This window comes from Sander vitreus, chromosome 12 (assembly GCF_031162955.1).
Source record: "Sander vitreus isolate 19-12246 chromosome 12, sanVit1, whole genome shotgun sequence".
In the NCBI taxonomy this organism is placed as follows: Eukaryota; Metazoa; Chordata; class Actinopteri; order Perciformes; family Percidae; genus Sander; species Sander vitreus.
Genome location: NC_135866.1, coordinates 8,988,597 through 9,001,037, shown reverse-complemented (window position 1 = coordinate 9,001,037; position 12,441 = coordinate 8,988,597). Strand labels below are relative to the sequence as shown.

At 40.1% G+C, this 12,441-nt stretch overlaps 2 protein-coding genes across 8 annotated transcripts in view; both read left to right on the top strand.

Moving 5' to 3' along the window:
• The window catches only part of tcf3a (transcription factor 3a), a 29,108-nt gene extending 21,061 nt beyond the window's left edge, over window positions 1–8,047 (top strand). For 2 of the 6 annotated variants that reach the window (XM_078263565.1, XM_078263561.1), the window contains 5 exons: window positions 22–133; window positions 723–855; window positions 2,838–3,076; window positions 5,176–5,307; window positions 5,421–8,047. In XM_078263565.1, coding sequence (XP_078119691.1) covers window positions 22–133; window positions 723–855; window positions 2,838–3,076; window positions 5,176–5,300 — 609 coding nt within the window. In that variant the 3' untranslated portion in view covers window positions 5,301–5,307; window positions 5,421–8,047. Of the gene's footprint in view, window positions 1–21; window positions 134–722; window positions 856–2,837; window positions 3,077–4,545; window positions 4,782–5,175; window positions 5,308–5,420 lie in introns of those variants that run through there. The other 4 variants (XM_078263564.1, XM_078263562.1, XM_078263563.1 and 1 more) reach the window with 4 other exon arrangements.
• An 869-nt stretch (window positions 8,048–8,916) lies between these two features.
• uqcr11 (ubiquinol-cytochrome c reductase, complex III subunit XI) lies at window positions 8,917–12,391 on the top strand. Of its 2 annotated transcripts, none has more exons than XM_078263570.1 (3): window positions 8,917–9,059; window positions 10,194–10,324; window positions 11,995–12,391. In XM_078263570.1, the coding sequence occupies exons 1-2, from the start codon at window positions 9,010–9,012 to the stop codon at window positions 10,312–10,314; spliced, it is 171 nt and encodes a 56-aa protein (XP_078119696.1). In that variant the 5' UTR covers window positions 8,917–9,009; the 3' UTR covers window positions 10,315–10,324; window positions 11,995–12,391. The 2 variants fall into 2 exon arrangements, with proteins under 2 accessions (XP_078119696.1, XP_078119695.1); XM_078263569.1 differs by having other exon boundaries at window positions 8,919–9,059; window positions 11,991–12,391.
• Window positions 12,392–12,441: the final 50 nt, after the last annotated feature.

The window sequence follows — 12,441 nt, the reverse complement described above, 5'->3', positions numbered from 1 at the left end:
TGTTAAATTGTTTTCCTGAAGCTGTCCGGTCACCATGAGGACTCTCCTGGTCTGCCCTCTAGTGGAGGACTTATGCATGGTCACCATGGCCCCGCATCTGTCCAGCCAGGCTCTCAGCCTGAAGGTTTTACCGGTAAGACTTTCTGTTGCTCTCTACTCTATTTATTTTTTTTATGTCAGAAAGGGTGGTAATACTTTGCCATCATTTGATGGCAAAGTGGCAATCCTTAAATTTCAGCTCTGATTGATTTGGTGACACCCTATTTACTGGTGGTAACAGCAAAAGCGGTTTAATACTAAAGGCCCTAGAATAAAACAAACTATTGTCTTTTTAATGATGATAATAATAATAGCCTTGTTCCATCATTCTGTGAGCAACTGTGGTGTGATTTTATGCATCTGGTCACACCTGAGTTTGCGAAAGTGAAAGTAGTTGGTTACCTCACTGAGAAGTTGGAGGTGTGCAGCCTGCAACTCTATAAAATGTTCGGTTTGCATTAGCAGTAACTTTAAAAAAAACTTTTTTATAGGGAATGTCGCCACAGACACAGAGTTTGTAATACTGCAAATATATAAATATTGCAATGCTTACATCAGTGGGCCATTGGCTTAATCACCATTGTGTTACCTCATTTGGCGATAGATGGTGACTTAACAGACATATGTTTTTTAGTTCTTTATGTATCTCATTCAGTATCCTTGTTTCTGTACTCTCTGTGCAGCCCTGTCCGGTAGCCTAAATCGCTCCAGTGGTTCTGATATCAAACGAGAGGACAAGGAGGACGATGAAAACTGCTCCATCACCGACAGGTCAGAGGACGAGAAAAAAGACGCGAAGGCCCGCCTGGGAACAAGGTGTCTAAAACCTTTTTTTCACACAATATTTATACTCCATCACTGCATGATATTTCATGGCAAATAATGCTGCTGTGGTTTAAGTATAATATGTGTCAGGAAATGGTCTTTCAACCTTCTAGAAATGATGATTTCTAGTCATTCATTTCTTATTTAATTCAATCATAAACTTATGGGCACTAGTCTATTAATAATGAATACAAATTAAAAAAAAAAAAAAAAAATGTAATTACAAAAGGACTTCAGTTGTGCCCCTTTTCTTGCATGGTAAGAGAGGATGGCCCGTTATAAATGTATTGTTGTTTCTAAAGGTGCTTTTACTGTGTAGTGTTAAAAGATTCATCATCTGTTAAGTAGGATACCTCACTAGTTAGGGCTGTCATTTGACTTAAAGTGCTCATATTATGCTTATTTTCAGGTTCATAATTGTATTTAGAGGTTATATCAGAATAGGTTTACAGCAGTAGCTAGGTAAGACTACTAGCCAGTCAGAAGCAGAGTATGAGGGCGTGCCACGCTAGCAGCTAGGCGAGCATTATAATGTGTGTTACAAAGTGACGCACGTTCGTCCCGGAAGTAAAGGCTGGACTACAATAGAGCTGTTTGGAGCAGTTTGTGAACAGTGTTTTGTGTTGGAGATGGTAAGTCCCTTTGGGGTGGACTTTGGACTTTTTCACTTTGTAAACCTATAACATGCACAAAAAAAGATAGATAGATATATAAAAAGCACAATAAAGGAAAGGGGAAAAGCCAAAAAGCATAACATGAGCACTTCAAAAGAAATTGAAAAGTGGAAATGGAGGATTAAGGAAGAAACTGTATAACCAAAATACCATATCCCATTTTAATTTTTGATGCAGTAGAGTTGGCTGTAGAATCTACAGCCAAGAACAGTTATCACTGAGTAAAAAGACAAACTCTTTTTCTAAATCTGGCATCCTTACAGGGTTAACATCAGTATCAAATCTAAAGGTTAATGAACAGAAAATGCCCTAATCTAGTCAGCAAAAATACAGACAGTTTCAGAGCCAATGATTAGAAGAAAATTTGGTTTACACAGTTGAAACCAGATCAACACTTCATTAAATGGGACTTCAATTTGAAAGTAATAAAATCACAATTATAAACACTGCTACAGTTGTCGATCACATTATCTCACATGCTATTGTTTGTCAGTGAGTTTCATCTCCGCTGCTCTTCCACATTGTTGATGCAGTTTTTTTTTTCTGTTTGGAATATGTTCTCTTTATTCTTTACCGACATTTCGACCACAAGAACGAAGTACAGTTGGGTTCTTGGCTGTGCTGGAGTTCAGACGTTGCATCGCACACAAAGTTGTTACTTTTTAATCTTTTTTTATCATTGTCATTTACTTAAAAGTTCTATATACGACATTCAGAACCACTAGATGTTGCGCTAGAGCACCAACATCTCAGACCAAAACAAATTGGTGCGTTGGCCACACACATGCATCGCAATCACATGCACAAACATGCATTTGCGGCTGGCCCAGCTACCAAAACAAAGAACAGAGAAGCTCTGATTACAACAAACACAGAAGGAATGTGACTTCATTCTCTGCCCAGCACGCCATTAGTCCACTATATCTTTACATAGCAATTAGTTGTTTGCTGCTATATTAATGTTCTGAATGTCGTGTATAGCACCTTTAATCTTCATGGTTCCTTAGATGTGGTGGAAGCTTTAAGTTCCTGATTCTGTTCCTGACTTTAGTTCCTGGGGCTCCATTATTCCTGGTACTATTTGGTCAAAACCTGACCGATTGCTCGGGCCAAACCCTAATGTGACCCACATTTGTAGCAGTGTTTGTAATCGTCATCGAGTTACTCTGGAATTTTATCCCTTTCCACGTGATGTTGACATCATTAGGAAAATGTATTGTACACCATAATTGGGAAGTTATTATCAGTGAACTGTACCCATACTGTTGTTTCATTCCCTCCTCATCTGCCATTGGCTAGTCTGGATGATGAGGAAGACGATGAAGATCTACCAGTGGAGGTAAAGGCTGAGCGGGAGAAAGTGAGGAGGCAGGCAAACAACACCCGTGAACGGCTACGTGTGCGGGACATCAACGAGGCTTTTAAGGAGCTGGGCCGCATGTGTCAGCTCCATCTGAGCCACGAGAAACCGCAGACCAAATTGATCGTACTGCAACAGGCCGTTAACGTTATACTCAACCTGGAGCAGCAAGTTCGAGGTCAGTGGGTGTCCAGGGAGAAAGGAAAAGGAGGGGAAGGGCCTCTTTACAAAAAACTCCCACATGGCTTCAATTCCACCGCTCCTGACTGATGTGCTGCTAGTCATATTAGATCTTTTTAAAATGACTTAATGGCAATTCATTTGACTCCACTGGTGGTATTAACGCTGGTATTAAGCAGGAATAATGGGAGTTAAAGCCGTTTTTGCAGTCCATCCAAAAAGTGATCATCAAAGTAAGGATATTGGGATAAGGAAATGAAGCTGTGTGACTGTTTTTAAGACATGCCCATTCTCTAGTTCATCTTCTATGGTTTTCGTCCTCTGGTAACACATACAGGACTGCTGTTTGTTCTGATACAGTATGTGTTGCCTTGTCTTATAATTGGCCGTCTGTTTCCGCTGTGAAAAGGCTTACATGTCTCTCTGCCTCACCCTTCCACTGTATTAACACATCTTTTTGTGTGCTCATTTGCTTTTTCCACTGTTGCCTCATTAAGCTTTTAGTAAACTATGAAGTCATTTTAATTTCAACGTTATTTCAGCATTATAATGTCTTTTTAAACCTTCCAAACATAGTGTACCTGTCTATACACTGGCACTCTGGTTAGCATGAAAGCAGGGCTGTCGTCATGTGTATTAACCTGTCTTCAGCTTTGTTGCAGTTCTGTGTTGCATGTCCCAGCCTTTCAAGCATTAACCCTTTAATTTTGCCACCCTTTTTTCGCAAAAAACCTTATTGTTTCTCCATTCACTCCCCTGTCCTCTTGTCATTTTCTTTTTACAGATATCAACAGTGACCACCTCTTCCTCATATTCAGATAAATACATCTCCTATTGCTGATGTATTTAACACAATGCCCTCAGCCTCTCCCCTTGGCTTTTTCTCTGTGGCTCTTTTTATGTTGGCAGAAGGTGTTGCTTCCTCTCTCTCCCTTTCTCTCTCCCTCCTCATAACTCCTCTCATTCTGCTGGACAGTCACCATATCCCCTCAACTTCCATCCTGGACCTCAGTGACCAAAAGAAATTGTTTGTTGGTTAGACTTCAGGATGGATTAATTAGACCCGGTCGCTCAGGTTGACTGTATCTTGATCTCCAATATATTTGTTCTTGGCTTGAATCATTTAGTGTTGCGCTTACTCAACCCACAACACTTAAAGTTGTGACTCATTGAGATAACATCCATAATTTTAAAAAGATGTATTGTTTGCATACTGTAGATCCTGAAAACTGTTCCCACCCCTCCGCTCCCTCTCTTGCAACACAGCCCACTCCACTGGTATCTTCTTCAGCATTTCCACTGGTCTCCTCTTGGGTGATTCTGAGGAGGAAAAATACTAAGTTAAAAGTAATATTATAGGTGGAAAAACCCAGTTTTAGTGAGAACGTCTAGCCCAGGTTCAGCGAGGGCTGTGATTTGGGTTTGTTAACCAGCCCCTCCACCCCCCACTTCTCCTCCTGGCTGCAGCAATGTCTCGGTGACCGATGAGAACCTGACTGCCGAGGAGAAGGAGCAGAGGGAGCGTGAGCGCCGCATGGCTAACAACACTAGGGAGAGGGTGCGTGTGCGTGACATTAACGAAGCCTTCAGAGAGCTGGGCAGGATGTGTCAGGTCCACCTGCAGAGCGACAAGGCCCAGACCAAGCTTATCATCCTGCAACAGGCTGTCCAGGTCATTATGGGCCTGGAGAAGCAGGTGCGAGGTAGGTCAGCCGATACAGGAAGGTCTGATCCACATAGACAACCAACCATCTCTTATCATAGCTGGACAAGTTGCCAGTCATTCACCTATAGAAAAATCTCTTCTTATATTGTTCTCGCTTACTGTGTGGCATTCACTTTGGCTTTCTCTTCGCTATTTGCTCGTATGACTTTGAAAAATGGAGATGAAAGGGAGAATTTGAGGAAGTATATCCCTGCTTTTCTGCCAAATGCCTGCATTTTTCATCTTACTTTTCATTTTCCTGTCTGGCTTTCCCCTTTTTCTGTTCTCCCTGTCTATTGTTGACCTTTTGTATGTTCACAACTCTGCTTTAAGGTATAAAAAGACGTGCTCCCTTACTGTTTTTAATCTATGTGTTGGTCCTTTTTTCAAAGAGCGTAATTTGAACCCAAAGGCTGCCTGCCTCAAGAGGAGAGAGGAGGAAAAAGTTTCCGGCGTGGACCCCCAGATGCAGCTTGGTGGGGGTCACCCTGGTCTAGGAGGAGATGGACATATGTAATTCTCAGGTCAGTCTACAGAGTTTGTACAGTGGGGTTTGTGGTGCCTGCAAGATAATAACAATTTGCATGTTTCTGTTTTGTGGAAAGATATTCATTCATTGTTCTCCTTTCTCTTCCAGTTCCTGTTGATTGTACAGCCCTTAGAACACGTGGCCTTAATCTATCATTGTCATGCATCTCAGTGTGTGTTAATCAACTTTTGGAAAGCACACACGCACACACACCTCATTACTGACAAAGCAGGTGGCCACATTCCTGACTATGAATACAAAAGTAACAAGCACACTCTTACAGAAAGAGGGAAAATGTATTAATCTTAACATGGCAACACTCTGAACCGAGGACACCGGTTTGGAGACAGTGGAAATTGGACATAAGGACATTCTTATGATCGTGTTTTTGTAAGACATTTTGAAAAATTGCTTTACGTGTTGGGAGCAAACTTGTTTGGATCAAATGAAACTTTTTGGATCAACTGCTTGTGTGAGCAGAGTTAGGATTTGTATTGTTGGATGATTATTGGCATTCCCATCTGAAAAGCAGGTCTTACATTCTTCACAGGCAAAGAGGGACAACTGGGTTTATATCTTATGATTGAACAAAACCCGTTTTAAACATGTGCCCAAAAGAGGCCTAATGCATAGTGTTAAGATAAAATAGCCATCATCATTATCTCCTTTTGTGATGACTGAATTACAGAGGCAGGTTTGGAGACCTCCAGCAACTAACTGGGCAATCAGAGAGACGACTCCTTTTTTGTTGTTGGTATTCTGGTATTCTGGTAGATGTATTTTTTTAATTTTTTTTTTATTTCTTGCTTTGACTAAAAAGGCGCAACAGTCACTGACTCACATGTGGTGGGTAATTTTTTGTTTATTCTTAACTGTGGATCCCTGAATCTTACCTCTCTAAGTCCTGTACATCTGTTATGGTCACTGCAATGCAAGTGAAACAGAGACTGCCAGAGAGAGACCCTCCACCGACACAAACATGAGCAAAGACTCGATACAAACAAGGAGCCACAGTGATCTTGAATCAGATGTGCCGATGCACATCTCAGCCGATTGGATTGGAGTGTACAGATGTCACCCTCACTGCTCGGCTCCTTCACCATCAGCCAGTGTCCCATCAGTCTGCCCCTGTCAAATCATACCTAAAGACTCTGTTACAGCATTAGGAACTTGCTAAACTTAAGTCTCGAAGCAATTTGTATTGTGGTAAATCACATTTTGCGAGAAGGCAGAAATAATTGGGTATTGAAAGGGATCATGAGTGTACTTGCTACCCTGTAGAGAATTTACTTGCCATTAATGGACTTGTTTTGGTTGTTGCTGTGTTTTGAGCATTTAGTGTTTTTTGTTGTTTTTTTCCTCCCCTTTTGAACAATTGCAAAGTCTGTTGTAAGGATCTTCCTTTTGTAGAATTGATTTATCATTGCTTTTTGTATTGTTTTTGTTTTTTACTTTGTAAGATAGTTGTATGACTTTTGTTTATATCATTTGGAATGCTCTTTCTTTTTTTGTTTACATTGTTTAAATGTAAGACGACTCTCAATTTAGATTCCAGGAACAAAGTGAGGCGTTTTCTTTTGTGCCAGGTGCTTAGAAATGACAAACTTCTGTAACATCACATGTTGTGATATTGCTCTTTTTTGAAGAAGAAGAAGAAGAAAAAAAAGCATGTTTCAACACAAACCTGTCAGACCAGTTGTAATTGGATTGTTCTGGTGTTTGCGACAGTTTTTCTTAAACGAAACAATATTTTTCTTCAGCACACCCCCCTCTTCTCTCCCTGATGTCCAGCTCTTTGCTGAGCTTGTTGATTAGTTTGAGGAAGGGGCAGTAGGGGCGGTCTGCACAATCTGCAACATAATTCACTGTTTTGTCAGGATCTGAAGCATAAAATGAATCAAAAAGGGTGGCCTTAGTCATTTTCCTGACTTTGGGAGTTTTGATAATGGTTACTCACCAGTGCCTGAATACGTCTCTGCTACATGGTGGATGATGTTGCATTTGAGGATTTATAGGTTGTACCTTTTTATAATACAGATGTATAAAAACATATATACTTCTGTAACATCTGACAGTGTCTCACAACATCTAAATGAAGAATTACACTCACTGATACAGATTGCTTCAGTGTCTGTCATTAAATGTAAAATGACTAATAACCTGGTCTTCAACTTTGACGCTGAAAACTGCTTAAAATTGTTCATCTTTTATGTACTGATTTTGTTAAGTATAATTTTGTCCTTGACTGGCATGTGCATTGATATGTATGTACAGCTGTATATGTCAGCTTTATCATTGTAAGCTGATCCTGATATGTAACAGTATTTGGTTTTCTACCTGTCATTTTATCACAAATCTTGCCCCACGGACTAGCCCAAAACATTATTTTCTTGTCAGTTACTCTAACCTTTCTGCAGAAAAATGTGGTGTTGTGATATGAAAATCTCTACTAAAGACTTATACTTTTATTTCTTTACATGAAAGATATGTTGGCGGAATCCAAGGATCAAAACATGCACCTAATATTCTTTGTTAAGAGACCCTTTCTGTCCTCCACAACAGATGAACTGCTACCAATCTCTCTGTCTTCACTCATGTTTGGGGACAACATCTATGTAGGCTATGTCCTCAAAGTGCCTCCAGTTTCCTATTTTTTATATATAAAGTAGATATAGAGAACTGTTGTGTATATAACAGTAATGTAGCAATAAATGTGCCATTTTTAATAACAACTACCACGATTATCCAATGTCTTTTTTTTTTAACCCATAAATTAAAAAACTAATTGCATTTTCCTTTCTGCAATGCAACCAGGTAGTGGTCGATCCATTCAGTATTTTATTTGTGAAATTGACTTGACCCATCTAGTACAGGCCAATCGGGTAACGTTGATTTCATAGTGGCCAGCAGTACAATACCTTGATTTGTCCGCTACGGGGCAGAAATGAGCTGCATGGGACCTTACTCGGAAAAAATATGAACGGTAGTGAACGGGGAAAGACAAATTATTATTTGATTCTGTTTGCATTGAGCCATGGAGTACACATATGTTCGTCAGTTCACGTCAATAAAGTCTCAGTTTATTATTAAACTGTTGAAGCATAATACTTTGAAAATACGTAACTAGAAAGACTACACACTTCAAAGTCGCATGGATGACGTCTCGCTGAATCGTACCCGGGATGTAACGTTACTCACACTACTAGATGATCTTGCTCGTTCTTACGCTTCTCTGCCGATAAAACTTCACCGGATAAAACGCATCCGGCAAGATAACGTTACAGGTGTTGTGAAATAGAGCTAAGTTAGCTAGCTAGCGAGCAAGTTGAGCGTCAAGCGGTGACGTAACTTGTGTGAGACGAGAGATGTAGTTCACTGAGCGGTTTTACACAAAACTAAGTGGTCATACGACATACGTGCGACAAACTGAAAAATTCTCTTTTAAATTGACGAACATCATATTTGACTCAATTCAAACGGGATCAAAAAATAATTTGCCCCTCCCCGTTCACTACCGTTCATATTTTTTTTCCGAATTATGGTCCCATGAGGTCCACCGGAAAAGGAGGGACTGCGACTTTTATTTTTCGAGTGACCGGAAGTACTCCACGCACATGCGCACTACGCGTAGTCAGCGAACGAAGTTCTTAGCTTTTAAGTTGCACGTACTGCGTTAGGAGGACATCTTTCAGCCAAAATGATCAGTAAAGTAATCGGTCAGAAGTATGTGTCCATTGCCAAATCATGGTAAGATTTCTTTATATCGTACCAGCGGTAAAAAAAAAAAACAACCTCAAAAGAGGTTGAATAATCTCGATGTGTCCTTAGCTTAACATTAGCTTAACGTTAGCCGAGGTCATTGCTTGGGGACATGCTGTAACGTTACCTGTCAGCTAAGATTAGGCTAAAAATGCCTAAACTTACCATTATGATGTAAAAAGGTCAGCATTACTTTTTCCTCAATGGCTGTTGTATTTTCTATGATCACATAGCAAACGTAATTTCCATATATATATATTTTATAACCCAGTTTGAATACGTTTAAGCAAAGATTACCAAAGATCCTGTTCTAAACCGTCTCTGCTATTACTAACCGGTTAACGTTACCTAACGTTAGAATCATATTTATTACTAAAGTTAAGTTTCACTTGCAAGAAATGTGCCTGTGTATTTGGTGCATACAATACACGTAGTAAAGGGAATAAACAAGATGACAAAGTACTGCTACAGTCAAGACCATAAATATAGAATATATATATTACAATACAATTTAAAACAAAAGGTAGTAACAAAATAAATATGTACACTATAACTGTTTTAGTAAGGAAAGAATGAATGCTGTACGGTTTAGAGCAGGATGTGAAAAAATATTGATCAGGGCATGTGAAAAAAAAGTTCACAGTATTTATAATATGTGCAATGGTCGGGGGTGTAATAGTCCGTTAATGTAACGTTGAGTGACTGAGGGTGGGGGGTTAGAGAGCTAGCTAACTCCCTGATCTCTGGAGCTGTTATTTTCGTTATGGATTAATCAGAAAGATAATTAGTCCATTCATTATTTAGTCTACAAGAGTCAGGTATTAGGTCAAATGAATGTCCCTAATTCTGGACTTAGTCTAACAAGCTAACTGAAGCAAGCAGCTCTTCACATTTGTATTTGTGAAGCTTTAACCAGCAAGTCTATTGATAGTTTTACACAATGATCAAAATCATCGACTATCAATATAAAAGTTGCTCATTTTTGGCATGCATTACTCCAACACTTACTGCTTTACTAGTCAATAGGTGCTTGATGTTTGCTCAGGTGTTTGTCCTGGGGTATATACACGTTACATGGAAAAAGACATTGGTAAAATCTGGACAATGTTCTCTACTCAACAGGATCCCTACTATGACTGTATGGGGCACAGTTGGAGGCGTAGCTCTGGTCCACTTCACAGACTGGCGAGTGATTTTGGATTATGTCCCCTACATCAGCGGCAAATTCAAGAAGGAAGAGTAGTGGCACTCAGGTTAGTCTCAGGAAATGGCAGAAATAAGAGAGGTGTAACAGCATGTGATGAATAAGGACAGCTGAAACGTTGTCACAATTTGTTATCAGTATCGTTATTTCTGCACCTACTGTATCTTTCAAAGCCCCAAAACAAGAACAATGGCAACAGACTTCCATCCAGAGACCACAGGCAGCACAGGGTGAAAGTGTACCTCTGTTGCAGCAATCAGTCCAGTTAACACGTATTGTCTGTGTAGCCGCAGCCTAATATCAGCTTGAAGGCTGATTTATGCTTCTGCGTTGAATCGACGGCGTACCCCCACAGACACCTCTGCGTCACCACGAATCCCCCCGTCCGAGCCCTTCGCTCGACGTGCACCTCCAAAAATGTGTAACTTTGCGTCGAGGCGACACAGACCGCAAGGACTGTGATTGGTCAACTGGTCCTGTGTGTCGATAGTCTGTGTTTCAAGCAGCCTACTGTGGGGAGTAGCAACATGCTAGTTCACTGACATAAGCTTTGCAAATAAACTCAGACATATTTTGGTTACAGTGACGGGGTTATCCGTTTGTAAAGTGTCTATATGTCAGTAATGGTTTGAAATTAGCACTTCTCCAGCAAGTAGTACTTTGTGGGCAGTTGTGCTAAAGTTTGCTTGCTAACATAACATAAACTGGCTGGCAGACACCTCGCAAATAACCTCAGACTTATCACCCCCTAGCGTTATGGCAGTGAAATGCACCGCGATGCAAAGCAACCCCGATGCAGAACTCCGAAAGGGTCATGACGCCGTAGCTATGGCGTGGAGTTGACGCAGAAGCATAAAACAGCCTTAAGCCTCTGTCTGATATAACTACATTGTTGTCTACAAACCATTAACCACACGTCACAGCCATGTTGTTGCATTGGGTGACATTCTCAATGTATTTCAATGAACACGGCCACTGTTTTTAATTCTGAAATAACTTAGAATATAGACCTAACTGCATGCACAGTGACACCATTTCTTCTGCATGTTTTCTACTATGTCCCAAGTAGGAAAATTGCCGGACAATTTTTCCAGTTAAACTAAATGTAATGAAACTATGTAAAAGAGGTAAAGGTCTGTTTGTGCTTTTGCACTATATTAATAACTCTGGTCCAACACAGTACTTGAATACCAAGTGCCACTTCTGGTAATTAAAAAAAAACACTTGAATAAAGACATGGGATGCTTCTCATCAGCAGGAACCAGGAGACTCATGACTAAGGAAACAATTAACAAGAGTGACATTCATAGACAATAAGCCAGGTAGTTTAGAGGCATCAGGATACCAGAATCCAGGACACTGGGCTATTTTAAGACCATGTGTAGCAGCTTTGAATAAGACAGGACTTTCTCTCAAACCTTCAACCGCTCTACTGCCGCTCAGTTATTGGGCTCGGAAATTTCGAAACTGATAGTTGTTCAACCCACAAATCAAAGAAAGTTTGCGAAGAGTGTTGGATGTTGAATAAGTTTTGGGTATTGCTGCTTTTAAAATAAAAACAACAAAGCATATAATTTATGAACAAAAAGACAGATGTGCTTTCAAGTGCCACTTAAATATAACTGAATTTGGTGACTTTCCATCCAGCTTTGATTTATCTGTCACAGCAAAACCACATTTCTACTGTTTACACTAATGACTTTGTTTTCCCCCAGTCAGGTCAGTGCTGTTTTTTTACACAAAGACTAAAATAATGGACAAGAACTGCTGCAGCCCGTACCTTGCATGCCAGGCCACTGGAAGCTGTCATCTTCATCCTGCAGCTCAGTCAACATTGAACTGTTCACCATCAACATCCTGTGAAATGTACTGGAGTTAGGCATTTCAACATTCCTCAACCAGTGAAAACGTGGATGGAAGGAATATGAAAACACTCATGATAATTGGACTTTTTTTCTTTTTCTTTTCCCACTTAGTTTGGGGGTCCGGTATTTATTTGAATCACCAGTCTCCTGTGTGTCGAACCTGCTTCTCAAATGGAAACATCTTCCCTTCATGTCATACTCTAATTGTTTTGAAAAGTTGAAGTAAAGTATGTGAGATCAGATGTATCCTATATTGTGGTTGTGTAAAATTATTTCACTTCCAATGATTTAATGATTCAAT